This window comes from Indicator indicator, chromosome 1, assembly GCF_027791375.1.
Source record: "Indicator indicator isolate 239-I01 chromosome 1, UM_Iind_1.1, whole genome shotgun sequence".
NCBI classification, from domain to species: domain Eukaryota; kingdom Metazoa; phylum Chordata; class Aves; order Piciformes; family Indicatoridae; genus Indicator; species Indicator indicator.
In genome coordinates this window covers 97868546-97889411 of record NC_072010.1, presented here as the reverse complement: position 1 = coordinate 97889411, position 20866 = coordinate 97868546, and the positions used below count along the sequence as shown (strand labels likewise).

The window sequence follows — 20866 nt, the reverse complement described above, 5'->3', positions numbered from 1 at the left end:
TTCCAATACAGAGCATTCTATGATTCTATTGTTCTGCAAAAGCTGGGCGACAAGTGGGGCCATGAAGGATGCAGGGCAGGCACCTTGCCCACCAATGCCCAGCCCTACTGATGCCTGTTTTGGCCCCAGTGAAGTAGCTGTAGCCAGTAATAGTAACCTACAAATATTTTCAGAAGTCCCATGTACCAATAGATGTATTTTGGATATGAATTCCAATTGGTGTCTTCTTTTTCTGTTCCTTTTTTTGTTATTTATATACACACAAACACATCTATTTGCATAAATGAATGTGCTGATGCTTTGTAAGGCTTTTACTAAATTTAGCATGTAACATTATTCTATTGAGAGGATACAGGGAAGTATCAAATCATTTAGGTTGGAAAAGACCATTAAGGTCATCAAGTTCAGGTGCTGGAGATAAGGAGCATAACCCTTAAGCATAAACAAAACCAAAACAAACAAAAAATCTGTAGATTGTTATTTTGCAAGCCTGCATTTTGAATGTCTACAAGAACTTGGCACTCCGAGTCATGGAGTATTTCTTATCCTTCAGCACCCAAAGAACACTGAACAACAAAACAACAACCAAACAAACAACAAAACAAAAAGAAAAAAACCCAAAACCAACAAGCCCCAAAAAACCCGACCAAGAGCTCTCCTCCTTGAAGGGATGAGAAGTTATAAGGCGAGGTGCGGCCAGGGCAAGAAGCCCGCAGCTCTCAGCCGACACGGCCCGGCAGGAAGCCGGGCGGTGCCGAAGTGCAAGGCTGACCTTCCCCTTGCCGCCAAAAGCCGAGGGAGAGGCGGAGCTCGGCCGCCAGCCCAAGGGAGCCACGCTGCAGCGTGCTGGGCCAAGGCGAGGCGCGGCTAGGCCTGCGGCCGCCATGTCAAGGCATAGAGCGTCCCGCAGTGCTTTCTACTGCTTCGTGCGCGACCAGCTGCCTGGGCTGCGGGGACGTGGCGTGCCCGTGAACCGTGTGGTCGATGCCATCCCCTACTGCTCCCAGGCGTGGGCGGTGAGGGGGACGGCCTTTCCCGCTTGCCTCCTGCCCGGGTCTACGGCCTCCTGTGGGGGAAGGGGGGAGAACGGCTTCGTGTTAACGCAGCTTAAGGGTGGGGAGAGGAGCAGAGGCGCCTGCGGAGCCGTCTTGCTGCAGCTGCAGGGGGCTGGGGTCATGGGTTGCGTAGCAGCTCACTTGCTTTTTGCTAGTGGGAACCAGCACCCATGAGGTGCGTCTGTGTAGTACCCCTGTACAGGCTGTAGGTGGGATAGTGTCCATGTGACCTTTCTTGGAGGGTAAGCTAGGTGGTGGCTGAGCTGCTGTATGTTTGTGGCTCACCTGGGCATCTTGAGTGGCCTTGGCTGTGGCTAAGAAGCACAAGCTAGCTACGCTGCCCTCAGCTGCCGGGGAATGGCTGTAGCTTCTGCCGGATGAGTAGTAGCAGCCCTGCCTGGCAAGTGGTTTTGGTGGGACGGTGCCAGGTTGCCTTTGAAGTTCCTTCAAAAGCATGTGCTCACTAGGTGTTTTGAATCGAAGCTTATGGCTTTGTAAGGGAGAACAGATAACTGGAACTGTTTCAGTGTTAGCAGTTGGTGGTTCTAGCCAAGTGTTGGTAATATCTTTTGGAAATGCACAATTTTTTAGACAGAAGTTAGTTTATGGGACCACTAAAAGTGGTAAACTTTTTTTTTTTTTTAACAATTTGCTTTCCTTCAAGTTACTGACTAAGGAAGAAAAGATGGTGTATATGGAGAAGGCTCATAAGCAGAATGAAAGTAATTGTTCTCAGAAGACAGTGACAGAGGTAAATGCCAAGAAAGGAACACCCTTCAATGTAGCTAAATAGAGAGCAGGAGGTTGTGGGGTTTGGTCAGCTATGACCTGCATTTTATATCCTTCAACCTCTGGAGATTGTGGCTCCTGTGGCAGTCAATGCCATTATGAATGTTGCACAGATAATTGTTTGGGTTCAAGTTGAAGGTGAGAATATATAATTTTAAACCATTACAGTTTGTTCCTTTGGGCTCTTTTACCAAGTCACATGCAATTCTCTAACAACTTAGTTTTACGTTTGACAGTATTTTGCTGTGACTTACCATGTTTCTTTTTTAATTTACAATTCTGTAAATTGGTGTGACTTCTGGTCATAGGTTCATGTTGCTTTTGCTTTGTTTAAAGCCATTGATTTAGGTTATCCTTGTGTGACTGCCTGCAACTATGTCTACATGCAGCTGATGTGGCATTCTCAAATGGCTGTGTGGTGGACCAGGTCAAGGAAATCATGCAACCTTGGCACAAAAAGAGTAGTTATACCTACCTTGCCATTATTTTTAGGTTGGTTTAAATATGGGAAGGATAGAATGTTGTGATGGAGGACAGAGTCCCACAACGTTGACCTAAGCAGTTAGGTTAAGCTGAATGGGGTTGTGGGTTGTGGTCAGAAATAGTGCTCAGAAATCGTGCTACTCAGATCGCTTTTACTATTTACTGTCTTGAAAAGGAAAGAGTGAGTGTGAGTTTTAGGTTGTGGGGTGTTGGGTTTCTTTGTTTTGGTGGCATTTTTGGTTGTGTGATTTGTGGTTTTTTGTGTTGTGGTTTTTTTGTTAATTTTTATTTTGTTTTTTCGTTTCCCTTTCTGTCTCTCTCTTGCTCTTTCAGCAGTTCCCTGAAATAATTCAAACTCTGAAGTAAATTACATGTGAGGTGTTAGCTTATTTTATTCCAATGTAATAGCAGTGTAAAATTTGCATGTTAAAGCAAAGATCCTGACTGAGTAGTTGGATAATACTGCATTTACTTCTTCATTCTGTATTTACTAGGTACTGACTATGAACTACAAATGAAGGTGAGGGTAAATTTTAGGACTTCAAACCCTCTATGTGATACTAAAGAGGATGATGCAATGCTTGTACTTTGGAGTGATTAGTAAATCTGTATTAGTTAAATTAGTCACTCTAGGTTAGTAGGGAGATGTTAGGCAGTGTTTTCTACCTATATGAAAAGGGCTTTTTAAAATATGATTGTGTTACTTACCAGGCTAGGAGTATGTAATTAATGAAGATTTGTTTTTATATATAGAGGAGATATACAACAGGTGACTACTAAGTCATAAATGGAAGCCTCTATAATTCTTCCCACAAGTAGTAGCATTTTGGAAAGCTATAACGAGAGACAGGAATAACTGCTTTTCCAAAAATAAAAAATGGCATCCTTATTATCAGTTGGAAATAGACAGGCATGTATATGTGAGATTGAGAGACCTCAGTTTATGAATTGCTCTCTTGTACATAGACAACCAGAGTTATTTTGTGTGGACAAAAGGCTTAGTCATCTTTTGGAGATGGCCTGAGCTTACTTGAATGGAACTAATTCCTCATTTTATTTTAAATAGTTCAAACTGATAATCAGCAACTTCAGCTGAGATGGTCATCTGGAATTAATGTACCTAGATGTGCATGTTATTCCCAATTTGGGTCTTGAATGATTGAATTCTGTAAGCCTGCCAGGTTTTTTTTCCTGTCCTCTTAAATGCTTATTGTTCATACATGGATTTGCAATGCTTAATGGGCATGTGTGCCCTTCTTACTCACTCTGTTCCAGAGCAATCTGATGACTTCCTTGAGGCTTTATCAGCTTTTCATGAGTTTGTTTCCTACTCAAGGGCAGCTACCATGTGTCAAACATTTTCATAAAGTTTATGGAGAAAATTTTTAAATCAAATTTGAAAAGTACCTCACCTGTGACAAATGGTTTGAACCTAACAAAATTGTGTGTGTGCGTGTGTGTTTGTTTATTATATTTTGTAAGTTTAGGTGTCATTCTTTCCAGTTGTAGTAAGCTGGCCGGGGTACTAAGATACCTACCTGTTTTTGTTACAAAAGAAATCTTTCCTTCTTGTCTGCAAGTACACAGACACTTGTATATAAACTGCAGACTTTTTCTGCCTAACTGTAATTGTTAGTGGACAAGTGTTTTTCTCTAATATAAGGAAGTCAAAGACTATATATTGGGGGGGTTGAAGACTCTATTTATGTATGTATGTATTTATTAACTTTCTCATCTTTTCCAGGCTCATCCAGTTCCTGCCTGTCTGACCACAAAGATGACCACTGTTGCTCCTCTTCTAGATGTGTCTGATCCTGGTAGATAAAAAGCTTGTCCTTTATATATTCTCAATGTTACCCATACATCTTGTTTACATTTTGCTGATAGCCATCTGTACAGATGTTTGTTTTAAACTAGTGGTCTGCTGTTGTAAAAAGGCATATTGTAGCATAAAGGGAAGTCAGTGGAGGTGTCTCTCTCCCTGTGAAGTAATTCTATCCTTTATGTTTTAGCTTGATGGAAATAGAGTCAATAATAGTTTCTTTAATATTATTTCAAGATTTTAAAGAGAAAGTGAAATCTTCAACTTCTACACCTAGGTTTTACATGATTATGATATCCAAGTTCAGCATAGTTGTGCTAATTTTAAAGGATAAGGAGTTGTTGGATATCAAAGTTCAAACTTTGTATGGTATGAATGTTAAATAAAATAATCTGGCCTGTTTGGGAAAATATAAGAGGGGATATGTACTTTGTCAGTGTTTTTATAATATCCTGGCTTGTTTTTTTACTGAAAAAACTCTTGAAAACTAAAGCTTTCTTATCTGTACCCCTCTTCAAATGAATGTTTTAATTAGAATTGAGTTGTGAACATATCTGTAATATTTTCCCCAATGAATATTACATCATTCTGAAAAATGATGAATAGTGGTGCTTACAAGATAAGTCAAGTAGCAGTCAGTTAATATAAGCTGTCTGCTGTGTGGTTAAGTCTCATCTCCAGCCTTTAACCTACAAGACTCTTGACTTTCTTATTGTTGTGGTTATGGAGAGGCAGGAACAAGCAGCTCCATAATACCTGTTAGCCTCCTCCCTGCCAGATGCTCCCCTGTTACTGTCATACAAATTTTATTAGATTGATCATAGTGGCTTGAGCAGACAAGATTGATCTTTAAACTGAATGAGAGTGATAAGGATAAAGGGTAACTGAGATGCATTTTATGGTGGTGCTCCTTAAGATACCTCAGTAAAAGTCTTGTATGGTTCCCTGTAGCTATATTCATTTTTTCCTAAGGAAAGCAGTTCAGTCTCAGGTGGGAGAGGTACCTTTCCTCTGATCCTACAGCTGTAGTTTAGGACCCATGAAAGAGAGCACCAGTACTCACACTCAGGACAATTGTTGTTAAATGCCTTAAAGCCCGGCATACAGCATTGTTTCTGTGTCAAAACAGTTATGTATCTCTCTTGTTTAGTAGAACAAATAGGAGTTTTTTATCAGGGTAAGGATTAAATAGCTACCTTAAAATTCAATGAGAACATTGTGACATTCATTAAGAGAATTAAGGTGTATTGCAAAATATTTTTCCTAGCTGGATACTTTTAAAATTAGTAAACAGTGCATTTATTTTTCAATACTTGACTTGGGTATTCTTGCCAGTTTCTTTGGGAGCTCTTTTAGAAGCAATCCTTTTATTTAGTGGAGTTCTCATCTCCTGTTACCCTAGAAGATTATTACCAGCACATTTAACTTGTGTTAAGTTACTGAATGTGATTCTGCTGTGTAGTTACTATTTTTTTTGTTTTATTTTTCATTACCCTTTTTTTTCCTAATTGATGAAGAGACCTATCATAAAAAGAAATATAAGCTTCTGTTGAATTCCAGACTTTCTTATGGGTCTGGTGGTTTTTTGTCTCCTGATCTCTACGCACAGTGTGGAAAGTGTACCAGGACTACTGATACACCTGAATCTTGCATGAGTATTAGTTATCTTGTAGCCTCAGAAGCAGAGAAGTATCTCTGTGCTTTACTTGGTCATTACTCATGATAATGTGCACTGATGCTTTCACTGGGTGAGGTGAGGCAAGGCAAGGTGAGGCCAGGATGGCTTGCTGTAACCTCTGGTGGTTCTTCTGTGCTTTCTTCTTTCAGCTGTGATTGCAGACATCTTCTACTTCCTGAACATTTACAGCCATGGCAAGCTGCCATCCCACTGTGAACAGCGCTTCCTTCCTTGCGAGATTGGGTGTGTCAAGTACTCCTTACAGGATGGCATAATTGCTGATTTTCATCACTTCATAGATCCAGGTGGGTTCCACAGAAGGGAGACAGACGAAGAGTTCATCTTGCACTGGGGTGAGAGGAAAGCCTTCTAGTGCAACTCAGATCAGATTTGTTGTATTAAGATGGGTTTGTTTCTTTGACTGTAAGTGGCTGGACTTCTTACAATGTCAGAGCAGTGCTGGTTGTTTCTAAAGAGATGTGCTTAAGTGTCAGAAGTGTGTGAAGTTTGTAAGAGGTTGGAATAAAATCAGGAGGACCTTCAGGAGTTTGTGCTTTATATTCCATGTCAATGAATTTTTGTCTTGATTGTAGCTAAACATACCTAACTTTCTGAAGAACAGTTTGTGGCACTTGCACAATGCCACAATGGAAAATTAAGCTTTTCTTTCAGTACTATAGTGTGTAGTTGAGAGTTAAGGATCTGTCATTGTGGATGTTGAATGATGATTATTCTTTTTCTCCCATTTCCCCTGCCCTTCTGCAGAAGTACCACCATGTGGATTTCGGTACCACTGCCAGGCTGCTAGTGAGTATCAGTGGAGAAAAAGAATGGTATACAAAGGTGTACAGTTTTAGACTCAGCTTGTATGATCTTACCGAAATGTTTTTTTGTAAGCCTTTAATTTCTCCTTCTGGTAACTTGCCTACATTTCAAAGAGAAAGGAGTGACAGAGCAGCTTGTCACAGTCACCTTGTATGTTTCTTGTACCCACAAATATGGCAGAGCACTTCTGTCACTACCAAAACCATTTGGGGTGAATTATTTGTATTTTGTCTTCCTATTTTAATTCAATAACAGCTGCAGTGTGTTCTTAAAGGGGCAACTTTGCACAGCTTTAAATGCTTTCAAGCCTATCTGAACAGTGTCCTTCTTCTGATAGTCCTTGTGTATATCTTCACCATGAAGCCTCAGTTTATAATAGAGTAGCTGAAAGATACTAGATCATATTTAAAAGTTTTTTCTGTAGCTTTACATAGATCAATAAAGTTAAAGTACTTACACTGTTGTTGCATCTGGCCTGGACTGGCTTGCCTTGTTTCCCTTGTGGCTCTTATGTAGTGTTTATAGATTCCAGTTTGTTTCTGTTAGGACACTTCCTCCCCTTGTGTTTAGAGGGAACAAACCTGGCCCATGGTTTTCTATGACAAATACTTAGATAATGGCCTTTTAAAAGCAGTGTGTGTGTGTGTGTGTGTGTTTGCTCACATCCCAGACCTACCAGTCTTCTGCTGAGGGAAGCAAGGTTTTGATATCTTAATCACAAACACTGCCTATAGAGCAGGGGAGTGTTTATGTGTCTACATATATGTATATACGAAAGATAAAAAGGAGAGGGAAATACATCGCTTAAAGAAACAGGATTTCTCATAACTTGATTTTTTTTTTCTTTTTTTCCCTGCCCTACCAACCCCCCTTTCCCCTTTCACTAGGTGATGCCACTCATAAGATCCCTATATCTGGATTCCATCTTTCACGTGCTTGTTATGCAGTTGTCTTACAGGAACTTCTTGACTTTGTCCAGCCAGCCAGAGATGTTCAGCCTCAGTTTTACTGCAGGGTATGGTCAAAGTCAAAGTAACATGTTCTAAGTCAAAACCTCTAATATCCATTCTTTTGGATGATTAAGGAGATACTTCACTCTAAAACCTAATCAGTGTGCAAATAAGTGGGAAAAGACACTATTTTCCAAATAGAACCAAATGATTCTGTTCAAGAAGAAAAGGCCCCAGAAACTAACCTGTTCATGAAGCAGAAGCCTTCTCATTTTTAGCCTGCACTTCTGACTCTCGTCTATAGATAAACATTTCACTGATTCTCTAATGTTCTCTTGACTTAGGTTGTGGGCTTTTAAGATTGATTTAAGTTGATTGTGCTGAATGATAGTCACACGATCCTGCTTTTCTAAGGGGTGTTTTTATGTTTTTATTGCTCTTTCCCCTTGAGAATATTAAACATCTGAAGTTTTTGCTCAAGTTGCATTTGACAATGAGCAAAACAGTGTTATGATTCAGAGGGATTTAAGCTTTGAGAGCTAAGTTATGCTTTGATTCCATTCAAACCTAATGTTAATTCTTAAAAAGGTGGGGCAGGGTCAAAATTTTTGGCTCAGTCCATAAATACAGAGCTCTGAAGAAATACGCATGAAAAAAAATCTCAAAATACTTAAATGTGATTCCAGTAGTTTGGGTTAACCTTTAACATGTTTGCAAACTTTAGTCCCTGTGGTTTGATTGGAAAGACTACATGGAATTTTGTTCCTTTTCAACATAATTTTCAGGAAGACTGTACATTTAGTCCTGAAAACATTGAATATCATTTTGGGTGGGACTTTTTCAGACCTAGTCAGAAATCTTGCAGGTGTCAGAATTACATACTGTGCTTCTTCCATGTGACTGAAATTTTCTTTCCTTTAGTATGACGACAGGTTCCGAGTTAGCTGGTGTCTCAATCGAATGGCCAGTGTAACAGGTAGGAAATAGACTAATCTGGGCCTACACCTCACCCCCAAGAAGGAAGGGTTATGTAATCATGGACAGCTGTATTTACCTGAAAATCTTAGGTCTCAAAAGGTTTCATAATAGCTGACACTGATAGCCAGAAATGCTTCTCCCTCCCTATCAGTGATAGTAAACTAGCAACCTGCATAGCTACCTAAGGAGCACATCTGTAGAATAGCATACACTTTCTTGCTCAGCCAGTTAAAGGAGCACTAGAGGCAGTGAGATTACTGTGAAGGTGAGCATGTGGTAATGCTTGGGAAAACAAACAGCTTTTGAGGAGAGGGCGTGCAAGTAGGATACATATTTACTTAGGTGGAGAAAATTACGGTAATACAGGACAACTCACTTTGATAAGAAGCCAGGTTTTCTTAAAACCACTGGTGGAATAACTTGTTAAGGCTTAGAGGGGTTTTGATGCTCTGGTGAGAAGCTGGGCAGTAGACAGGGACTGACTGAGAAGTGAGCTAAACAGGAATTAACTCACTGCCTCTCTTGTTCTCCTGACTTGGATTTTCTCTGGACTACAGGCACTGAGAACCATCTGGAGCTTTTTGCTGTAGAAGACCTGGTAGTAGAACTGTACCGGAAGAAATACAAAAAGGAGCCATCCAAGACTTGGATTTGTAGAGAACTGGATGTCTTCCTGTGGGATTTCTGCAGTAATACCAGGTATTTTGGGTTCTTTGTAGAAATGTGTATTAGCCTGACACGTCTTAGTGCCCTACAGACATCTTGTATGCTGCTAGACTAAGACGTCCTGTAAGCACCAGAAAAGCTTCTTGTCACAGCATGAGTACAACTGGAAATGAAAAATGCTTTCCCAAATGAAGTGTAATCATAGATGACTTTTTAATGTTGAATATGAGGAGGGGGTGAAAAGTTGGGAATAAAATACATTGTGGTATTTAACTAGAAATCAAAGAAATGAGAGATTCGGACTGGAAGAAGTGCAATTTGGATGGGACTTGGTGGTTGTCATACATCAGAAGCCTCATTCTGCTGCTGTGATGAGGGATGAGCTATATTTGCCAGTGGTACAAATGGAGTTCTCTGGCATGAGTGTTAAGCGAGAGCCTGTGTTTTTTCTTCTGGAATAAATGTTCTTTATTACACATCTAGACCATTTTTCGCTTTGTAGGGCCTTTTGTGTGTGTTTTCCTGCTTTCAGATTCTTCACTGATTGTAAAAAGAAGTGCTAGGTAGCTTGTGGTGCTGCAGAGGAATATTTAAGTGACGCAGTTAACTTAGAAATTAACTTTTCATCTGCTGCTGTTCTAAATAAGAACCAATAATTTGGTCTTAAATTTTGGTATATCTTTAAAAGTTATTCTTGGAAGTCTGCTTATGATATGGATTTAAGATGCATTGAGATAATGTGTGGCTTTATCTTTTAATAGTCAGGCAGTTTTCTGTTTCCATTAATACCTTCATACTAGAGGGAGACCTTAACAAGAATGGAAAATGTACTTTAAACCACACTTTTGGAGATGAAAGTGGGAATATTTATTTTAAGAGGAACTATTTCATATTAATGGGAAGCTTCAGATGGTCTTTAAATTCCATTTATCTCTTAGGATTCTTTTTCACATAGTCACAGAATGTTAGGGGTTGGAAGGGACCTTGAAAGATCATCTAGTCCAGCCCCTCTGCCTCTAGGATCACCTATACCAGATCACACAGGAATGCATCCAGGCGGGTTTTAAATATCCACAATGCCCCGGGCAGCCTGTTCCAGTGTTCTGTCACCCTCACAGGAAAGAAAGTTTTCCTCATGTTTACATGGAACTCCCTATGCCTCAACTTCCACCCATTGCCCCTTGTCCTGTCATCGGGCATCACCGTTCCCCTAACCTCTGCAGGAAGCAAGTTGCATGTTGAGCATACCTTTTAATTCTGCATAAACCACTTGGAGCTTAGTTATTGAACACTGGTCCTCTGTGAAATTTTCAAGGTATCGTATGGTCACTGAGACAAAAAGTAACATGTTTAATGTTTGTTCTGGTTCCTTCTCAATTGTTCGTGATGATTGATAGTATGGATGCTTCTGAAATAAGCCAGAACTTTATTTCATGTAGGTGCAAGTGGCATGAAGAGAATGATATAATGTACTGTGCTTTGGCATCCTGTAAGAAAATTGCGTGAGTATTGCTAAGGAGTTGTCTCCAGTATGATGAATTTTTTTGTTATGATGCTTGTTTTTGGCTTTGGCTTCTCTGACTGTCTGGAGCACTGTAGCTGTAGATCCTGAGTTTTATTTGCTCCCTCCACCCACAAGATTTTGTTCTATTTGCAACTTTGATTATTGTGTTTGTGGCTTAGTAGTATGCTGTAAGTCTTAGCTGTTATAGTGAAGTCCATCACAATGTAGTCATTGTTTCAGGACTTCTACTTACTGTTGGATAACTGAAAGAAGTGTTAATTACATTAGAATTAATTTCTTCAGAAGTTTAGTATACCTGTATTTTGTGAGACATCTCAGTATATTTCTGTTTTGGAAACTTCTGTACTGCCTCACATCTAATGTAGATACATAAGGTTCTGAAATGTTTGTGGTGTGGGGAAAGAGAAAGTAAGTATTTTGGAAACGAGGAAATACCATTAGAAGATCTGTCAGTAGCAGCAGCGTTCTGAGAGATAGTAGTGAGTAGTCTTTAATTAAAAAACTTTTGTGCAATGCTATGCCTTGCAGAAAAAATGTTTCTTTTCACACTTCTAAGTGGTTGCATTTGATAATGTCGGGCAGCAGCTGTTTTAATTTCATGTGAAATTGTAGACTCGGGTGGTGATCTTGGAAGGATGCAGGGTAACTACTTAGCTGTGATAATGTCTTTTTGCCTTCTTTCGTGCTCTGTGCATTTCAGTCTGTGCTTCCTTTTGTTTGCCTGTTGAAAAACTAAAAATGCTGTGCTTCTGTATCTGAGCATTGCAGTCCCCTAAGCCAAACTGTCCTGTTTTCTTTTTTTCTCTTGGTCAAGTTACTGCATCAGCAGATCTTTGGCTAGTGTCTATGGAGTCTCACTGACAGCAGCTCACCTGCCTCCTAAAGACTCTGATTACAATGAAAGAACAAATACCAAGATGGTGATACTGGATGCTGGACGTTTTCAGGTCAGCTTGTTTAAACTGCTGTTCTGGTTTATTTCTAGTTAAATAGAGTTTTCAAACTTGCCATTTCAGGTTAGTAGCAGTCTTCATTTTGCTGTTTTTTGTGACACACATTGGACAGACTGATGAAAGAGAAATAATCGCAGGCTGGGTCATTTAATGTGATTTTATTCATTTATCTATTTATTTATTATTTCTTTTAACTGTAGGTTTTGTGGTTAGTTTTGTATATTGCATTTTAAAAGTCAAGTGTTATTTTGAATATTAATTTCTTCATACAGAAAATGAAGACTGAGAGTTCTGAATGTGACAGACATTTCACTTCTCCAAGTCAGAATCAAGAACTCATTATTTCTAATTGTGAGTTTGAAACTTTCACATTTTTAAGGGGAAAGAGGTATTTAAACTTAATCCAGTTGCTGCTTTTTCAGTTTTTCTGGGCTTAGGTGTTGCCCGTCAGTGGCATAAAGCTTAAACAGCTCTACATGAGCTGCACTTGTTCCTGCATATAGATTTAATTGAATTTCTGAAGACATAAAGAGCTGCCTGTTTCTTACTGGACACAATGTTGTGGTCAGTTTATTTATTACAAATGTTGCTCTCTGAATTATACTCCCTTATTTTTCTGCTCTTCTCATATGTGTAGGTGCTTTAAGGCAAGGCCATTAAAAAGTAGTTTCCTGGCTCTTAAGTCATTATATACGCAGACTCAGCTGGTACTCATTGCAAGTATTCTGGTAGTAGTTTTATAAAGACTGTTCATTTAAGTTGTCTTTTTGGAGATGAGATTTTAATAGAAAGCACTTGAGCTTGATTCATCTGGGCAATTGATGGCTAATTTTCGGAGAAACAATGAAGTTTGTAGGACAAAAGCTGTAAGAATTCTGAGTTTACGTTTTATTGCATATAAAACGCATGCTGAATTTGAAACTCTTGTGGTTATAAATTGTGAGATCTTACGTTTTTGGTGTTTATAGAGGGCATAACCCCTGTCTCTTGACTTTTTGTATTGGAGCTGTTTGAATGGGTTTAGCACTACATCATACAAAGAACAATTGTATTATTTTGCGCAAGCTTTTAAAGACTGATTTGATTTGCAGAATGTATTTAATCTCGTAGGTGATTCTCCACGTGGTGTAAAGAATGTCCTCTATGGAGCAAGTGCCATGCGAGGGAGAGGAATTACTCGATTGGAGAAAAGTGCATTTAATTTGTCTGGGTGTTTCAGTAACTAAATTTCTTCTTTTTACACCCAGGACAGCTGTAAATTCTAATTTTCCTTGCTTCTGCAAGATAACCAGCAGTTTCTCCAGACTGCAGTTTTTCATCTTACGTGCAACCCTTGTTAGAATTATAAAATTATTGATGACTGTATTTAAAGAAGATTAATGTCTTGTTTATTACCTGTAGGAAGATATTTTGAAGGGACTTGACAGTTGCAACTTTTCCTCAAAAATGCATGCCATATTAGTTATGTTTCTTAATGGGTGGAGTGCAAATTCAAAGTTGATTAGTCAGTATCTGTTGGATTAAAAGAATTTTTTAGTGGCAAATGTGATGTTTAACTTCCTTCTGCACGTGAAAGATTGAATTTCACTGTATTAGTTTCTCCCCAAAAATGATGGGGAGAGCATTGAAGGTATGAAGGACAGCACAAGGGAAATTAGAGGTGTAATGATCTTGAAGGTTTGCTATCATCTTGTCAGTTCTAGCCATAAGCAATTTGAGTGGTCATTCAAGGCAAAAAGACCAGACTTTCTTTGAATGTCTTGGAAGAAATGTCATGGCAGATTTATCCATCTGTTAGTGTTCTTTTAAAGGCGTAGACTTTATACATCAGGAACTACTGCGAAGTAGATAATTTGTTGGGTTTTTTTTTGTTTGGTTGGTTGTATTTTTTTCCATTTGCTTAGTTTCCTCTTTAGAAAATGCATGTGCCTCAAACCTAGAGACTGAAGAGGCATGTAGATGTTATGGTTCAGTTGGTTGTTGGTTGTTTTTTGTGGGTTTTTTGTTTGTCCTTTTTTTTTTTTAAAGGAATATCAAATTCAAACTGATAGGTTGATCAGCAGATTTCAGTTCTATTTGGGCTGAGTAGATATCAGTCATTTATTTTTGAAGGCATATACAAATTGGGAGACTGGTGTATCACTAGGAACTTAGGTGTTTTGTTTTATGGAGGTGCAAATCTTGGACTACTCCCCCAAAAGCTGTCTCTTATCTTGGACTCATCCTTAATACATGTGGCTTTAAGCAACTTACTCTCAGAATATGAGCTTATTTGTTTGAGTTGTTCTTACATTTTGTTCTAACACAGTTCCAGTTCTGAAGTCCTATTTCTGTAGCAACCAGCTGTGAGAAGATATTTCATTCCTGGTAGAAACTGAAACTTGGACAGTTCATTCTTTTGAATAGTAGAGAAAAAAATAAACAAAAACTCAACCCAAGTAAGAGATCAGTACATCTATGAATAAACCTGAGCATGCTGATCAGTGTGTGGAAAAAGGACCATTGCTGGTTTAGTTGGAAATCTGTTACAGTCACTGTAAAACCAGTTGAGGCCCTTTTTCCAGTACTATAGCATCAGTGAACCATGTCCATGCTTCTTACCTAATGGTTTCCTTATATCACAGAATTTTCTTGAATTATTCTATATGTCCTTCCTTTAAGGCTGTGTTCTACCTGTTAAATTTCACTAGATAAGGGATGATAAACATAAAATGCTGAGATTTACCAATGGTGTATCTGGGAATGTTTTAACAGTAAGAGTGTCTTTTTAGTAGTGGAGGCTTCTCTGCATTGGAATAGAGCTGTTTGACTTTCAAGTTTCTTGTCCATGTAGCAATGGCTGTCTCTTATTTCAAAACATACAGAACTGTAATCTTTGAGTTATTTTCAGATATCAGTGTTGACATAGAAGTTTTATGTTTCAGCTCTTATGAAGAGGAGAATTCGTTGTTATTGAGTATCAGTTTAAGTAACACAAACGTAAGAGTATTTGTTACCATGTTTAAGGTATTGCCTATCTTCAAGGCTGAGATAAAGAATTCAAGCAGCAATGGAGAAATACAAAGTTAGGATTCCATGGCATGCCTATATGTTCTCACTTGTAACAATATAGTATGTAAGCTGGAGAAGACGGCAGCAGCCTGTTAACTAGAGCAGTAACTGAGTGTAATAACCAGGAACCTGTGGTGTTCTTTGTAGTGAGAATCTGTATAATGCAAATGAATACACTAACTTGGTGTAGCCCATTTAATGCTATTATTTTGCATATGTTGAGGGGGCTTCCCAGCAGATGTTGGATGATAGAAAATCCTTCAATTTCGGAACTCCACTTCCTTGGCCATTTTGCAATTTGAAACTTTGTTTGATTTCTTGGAAAATAAATTCTGCTTAATAAGCACAATGTAATGCTTCTTTCGTTTAATTGAAAGATGAAGGGAAGATTTACAACCTAAGCATACCTCTTAAGTGCAAGGAGTATTACTGGTAAAGCACAAACTGCATCAAAATCAGAACAAAGTTCTCCTCACTTGCATGTCAAAGTTCTCAAGGGAAATATTACCAAGTTAAAGGCAGAATGGCTTTTGAGCAGAACTAGAGTGGTGGAGCCTGGGAGCTTTAAACATGTGCTTTCCACATAATAAGTTAGCAGTAATTTAATCCCCTTTGCATGTGGGTGCACAGATACTATACAAATTGAACTATCTAAAGGAGACATCTAACGTACTCTTTCGGTCCTGATTAGTGGTAGCTTGCTCAATCCCATGACAGAAATGGGTAAAAGCTTCCTGGCTTTGCATTCCCATTAGGAAGTTAATAGGTGGTTTTATTTCTTATATGACTAGTAAATGAATTGTTGAATTGTGTGTTGCCACTCTACTATAAAGGTTTTGATAGGAGAGCAGTTGTCTGTGTGTCATGAAAACGCAATGGACAGTGGTGACAACCTTGCTGATCTAGTCTATGACATCAATATATTAACCTGTAATCGTTCTTCTATGTTCTATTCGGAGTATACAACTGATACTGAACAAACAGAGCTGTTCCAGTGCATTCTCGGCTTGTCCACTTTGTCATTCCAGTAAGCCACAGAAACCAGATATGCAGAAGTTCCTGTTGACCACTCTCTCTGCTTCATCTAAGAATATTTTTAATAGTACCTTGTATTTTGACCAAGCAGAAATCTTCTCTTAAATATGTACTGCAGATAGAGTAATACCTGGCTTTGTCTTTAATTTGAAATTAGTTTTGGAAGGCTGAATTTACCAGTAAAGATCAGGGCAAAGAAGGCATTCAGTCCCTCAGACGCCTTCTTGTCCTTTATGACCACTTCCCCATTTGCATTCAGATGCACCAAAGAAAGCCCTTCTGTCTTTCACCAGATTTAGCTTTGAGTGGGCTTTGGCTTTCCTAACCCCACACCTACATACTCAGACAGCATCTCTGTATTTCTCTCATATCACTTGTCCTTGGTGCTACCTCTTTTGTATGTTTCCTTTTTATATATGACTTTTGTCAGGAGCTCTTTGGTCAGCCTTTGCTTGTTTTCCTGTTCATCTTGGAGGAGGTCGTACTTGGAAAATCAACAAGCTTACCTGAACCTCTCTTCTCTTCAGGACCATATGCTAAAGGATTCTTCTACACATCTCTGAACAAGGCCAAAGAGTACTCTCCTGAGGTTCAAAGTTGTGATCCTGTTTTTTGCTTTTCTCCTTCCTCTTGGGATCCCAAACTCCCCTATCTCATAATGGAAGCTAAACTGAAGCGAAGTTTGCCTTCATGTCCCTGACCAGTTATTTTTTTGTAAGTATGAGATCTAGCCTTTCCTCCCTGGCTCCTCACTCACTAGTATCAAAAGTGCCAGGCTGTGTCCAATTGGGTGAAGAAGGGCTTGTGTACTTCCCTTTGATAAGGCTGTCTGCAGTGGGCATTCCACAAGAAGGTCAGCCATGTTTGTCTGTCCTTTGTGTCTAACAGAAGAGCTCCTAGCCTGCTCATTGTCCATTCTCAGATAGAGCTCTGTGCGTTCCAGCTTCTTCTGACATAAAGAACAACTTCCTTCTCACCTTCCAAGTATCAGAAAACAAGCTGGACAGCTGGTGATGTGTGGGAAGGGAAGCCTCGGAATCTTTTTACTCGTAGGGCCTGGAGGCTCAACACTTGTGCCAGTTTCAGGATCTGCATTATAACAAATTGTCAGGGAGTGATTGCTGTGTCTAAACTAAGATTAGTCTTTGTTACATATTTAGCAATATGTGAGTCATCAGAATCTTAGAAGATATGAGGAAGGCAATAATTTGGTAGGAATTTTCTGGGTGGAGGGTCTGTGGAGTATTCATTATTGGATTGTCCTGTTCAGATGCATGTCAAAACTGGAGGAAGCAGTGCTGTGATCTGTGATCAAATGGCAAAACTGATACTTGTTCCACTGGGTGTGTTCTGTGCCATCTACCTAGAGTGAGGTCCATGCTGAGATACACCCTTATAGAAAACTTGCTTCCATTTCAGACGCTTTGGGTCTTGATCAAGCACAATTGGATGTGCTGAATATCAGATGCTTCCAAATAAAAATTTGGATTTGGTGAACAGAAACTTGTATTCAAGGAAGCCCTCTCTGTCTTTCATTGCGAAATACCTGCTGTCTTTAAATAAAAACCCTGACTACTTAACACAGAGAAGTTGTGCATTTTGACCTGCTAATCCTTTCCCCTATCAAGAATTTGAAACTTTCCCTGAATTAAGTGACTCAAGTATATGTGTAAAACTGAGTTTTTAGTTCCTGGTTGAGAGAGAGAGGTATACATGCAGCTTACTGCAAAGGCTTTAACATCTTTCCATTTTACAGGGTAAATGTACTGTAGGAAGGCAGGATAATAACATGTTTGTTAGCTATTTTCTGCCCTCTTGATATCTTCTGCAGAATTGCTACCCCTCACTTTCACCCTAGAATGAACTGCCAATTAATTATTTCAGTGATTTAGTACAATGAAGAAATTAGGAAACACTTTTAGTGGGACCTCTGTTCCCTCACTTTTCCTTGGTTCTGTCTTACAAGCTCCCTGAAGCCTCTCTTATTACCATTTTCAAATAATTCCACGCCTTCCCTATTGAACAGGTGAAATGCAGGAGAGAAGTTCCAGATTTCCCTATGTTGGGCTGTAATAGATTCAGGACTAGTTCCAACACATCCAGAATTACTCTTAACGGTTTGCTCATTGTACTGTGAATTTCTTTAGATAGAAGACTGCCTTGGTGTCTTTCCTGCAACAGATGATACAGATAAATAGAAAAGTAATGCTGTTACTCTAGCAACATGAATGGTGAGATAATTAACTCTTCTCTGTCTGATGGGTTCCAGGCTGTGTACTGTACTGAATCCTGAAATAAACGGTGGCACTGCCAGCTTTTGTGTCTGCTGAATACTGGAAATGCTTCTCAAAATCCTGAAAAGAGTGAGGAAGGCAATGAGAGCAGACCTTGGGGGGTTATGTGGGAAATAAGGTGTGATGGTTTGGCTCTGGCTGGGGGCCAGATGCCCACCAAAGCTCCTCTATCCCTCACCTCCTTAGATGGAGGGAGGAGAGATAAAAATACACCAAGAGGCCCATGGGTCGAGATAGAAGCAGTTTAGTAGGGCAGAAGTGAATGCAAAAGCTGCACAGGGACAGGAGCAGACAAAAATGTTATTCTCTGCTTCCTTTCAGCAGATGATGTTTGGCCACCCCCCAGGAACAAATGCCATTAATGAATGCCCCACACTTCCCTCTTTCTCTTAGCTTTTATATCTGAGCTGATGTCATATGGTATGGTCAATTTGGGTCAGCTGGCCTGGCTGTGTCCCCTCCCTCCCCTCAGCATGGTGTTGGGGGCAGGGAGATGTTGGAAAAACACAACCTTGATGCTATGTGAGCGCTGCTCAGCAGCAGCCAAAATAGTGGTGTGTTATCCACACCCTCCTACCACTGCAAAACACAGCACTACAAAAGATGCTAAGGGGAGAACTAACTCCATCTTGGCCAAACTCAATGCATAGGGAGAGCTGAAATCCCTGGGAATCATCTCTGAAGTAAAGAAGGGTTTCATTAGGAGGATCTTCCAGTAGGTAGATTGATTGGGGAGCTATCTTGTCTTCTCAGAGAGCTCACGGCTGCCCCCTAGCCCTAGCACAATATAAAGGAGGTAGAAGCAGGTGTGGGCTGTGCCGGCTATGTAGGAAGAAGCCACAAATACTTGCCAGGCCTGTAGGAATGATGTTTGGAAATGACTACTGTGCAAATGTTCCTTCAAGACTTAAGCTGATAAGTGACAATTAAGCTTCACATATCCCAGGAGTGAAGAGTATGGGATAAGTAACACAGTGTTAAAATGCTTTAGAGGCTAGGGCCGGTTTTTGGCCAGAAATACTTCTGATAACCATCAAGGCCTTTTGCTGGTCTGTCCAGTTAAGATCTTTGAGAATCCACAATATTATCCCTAAGCAGAAGCCCTCTTCTGCCCTAGGGTATAGGTGTTTGTGAGGGAAAGCTGAGTGCTGACTAATGTTTGCAGTATTTATAAAAGGAATAGCTTTTGTTCCACAGTAAAAACTGGTTACAATGCTAACTAGATAATTCCTGCCAGCTTGTTACAACAGAGATTGAAATGCGCCTCAACTCTGTTTCTGAACTATGCACTTAAGGTTTTATCTGCCTTCAGCTTCTGTGTGGATCCATTTTTTGCAACATTTTGTCATGCATCTAAACTAAGCATGGAAGTATGTCCTCAATGTCTTGCTGAGTTGCATTTCACGTTGTTCATTGCCAGATAGATTTGGGGTTGTATGTACTTTGTAAAGAACTCTGATGGTTGGTCATTGTGTGTTACTAGTACAAAAGAATAATTATAATTTAGGTACCAAGTACAAAACAAAGGAAGGCAGAAAGCCATCCAGAATAACTGGATCTGGAACTCTGATTTGCATAGTTCAAAATCTAGAAAGTGCTGCCTGCATGTGGGAGGATTGCAGGTTCTTCTTTAGGGTTATATTTTAGATTTTTGTTACAGATTTATAAGTAACTAGTTGGGGGTAAAGGGCATCTGGGAGGCATTGCAGTAAGTTTCTGAAACTCCTGAAGTTGAAGACACAATAGAGAGCTTTTAAAGGTTAAATATTGTGGTGCAAGTAATTTACTGAACATGTCTCTTAATTAGCTTTAATATCATATTGACACTGTTCTGGACAGACAGTCCATTCTCTTTCAAAGATAAGAAACTAATGGTGGGAGCTCTCTCCATATTTGCATTCAGTTTTGCACATACAGTGCTTCTGATTAAATTGTTACAATTTGGAATTAAAATATATGTTGTCTCCTTTTCCCTCTTCTTTTTTCTCCTTCCTTTTTATTAAAGATGTCCTTGCCACTGTCCAATGCTTTCACGTTGTCATTTTTTTAGAAGCAGGCTATTTCTGATTGTCCATGCAACAGTCAGGAGGAAAGGATAATGTAATGAAAATTAATATTTAGGAAGTCTTTGAACTGGAACTCTTTTAGTTCAAGAATCTGACAGCATATAAGCTACTAGACTGTTTCTAGATCTTACCAGCTGCCAATTACAATTCCATCTAACTTCTTAGTATGCATTGCTGTTCCAAACAGGAGACCTCATTAATTAGTTTTTTCCATACTTTATTTATATGTGCATGTATAGTGTATACAAAGAACACATTTAATAAAATATCCTTAAAAATTAACTTGCTGTGATCTGGATAAAATCACATTTATACTGGACAGTGCTGTGAGCTGTGACATTTGCGTTATACTGTAAACAAGACCACCCTTTCTCCATGACTTGAAGTTGGTGAGCTTGAAACTTTCTGTGCATCTGCAGATGCAGCAGAAACTCAGTTCTCCAAACAGACCTGACTGGTATCTCTTTTCAGAAAGTGAGAAGTCTGGAAGACTGGTTATCTTGGGGCACTGGCTGAAACAGTGTTTCACATGCATTTTTCCATGTATTAGTATTCACTGGATGTTAAGCACTTCTTTTCAGCAAAACAAGGATATTCTTTCCCAGAACTTGAAGTCAGAGCCATTAGCTTTCCTTTTGTTGTAAAAAACCCCAAACAAATAACCTTCCTTCTTGCAGTAAAAAAGGAGGGATTGAT

General features: G+C 39.4%; 1 protein-coding gene across 1 annotated transcript; it reads left to right on the top strand.

The window, feature by feature from the left end:
- Window positions 1-884: 884 nt before the first annotated feature.
- Window positions 885-12161, top strand: MAEL (maelstrom spermatogenic transposon silencer). Its single transcript, XM_054388070.1, has 11 exons — window positions 885-1016; window positions 1720-1812; window positions 4072-4144; window positions 5977-6132; window positions 6593-6634; window positions 7540-7667; window positions 8524-8578; window positions 9138-9279; window positions 10686-10748; window positions 11586-11718; window positions 11997-12161. Exons 1-11 carry the CDS (start codon window positions 885-887, stop codon window positions 12159-12161), a joined length of 1182 nt encoding a protein of 393 aa, XP_054244045.1.
- Window positions 12162-20866: the final 8705 nt, after the last annotated feature.

Coding starts and splice junctions, on each gene's coding strand:
- MAEL (XM_054388070.1), top strand. CDS start 885: ATGTCAAGGCATAGAGCGTCCCGCAGTGCTTTCTACTGCTTCGTGCGC. Junction 8,579..9,137: donor TCGAATGGCCAGTGTAACAG/GTAGGAAATAGA, acceptor TCTGGACTACAG/GCACTGAGAACCATCTGGAG. Junction 11,719..11,996: donor TGGATGCTGGACGTTTTCAG/GTCAGCTTGTTT, acceptor TTCTTCATACAG/AAAATGAAGACTGAGAGTTC.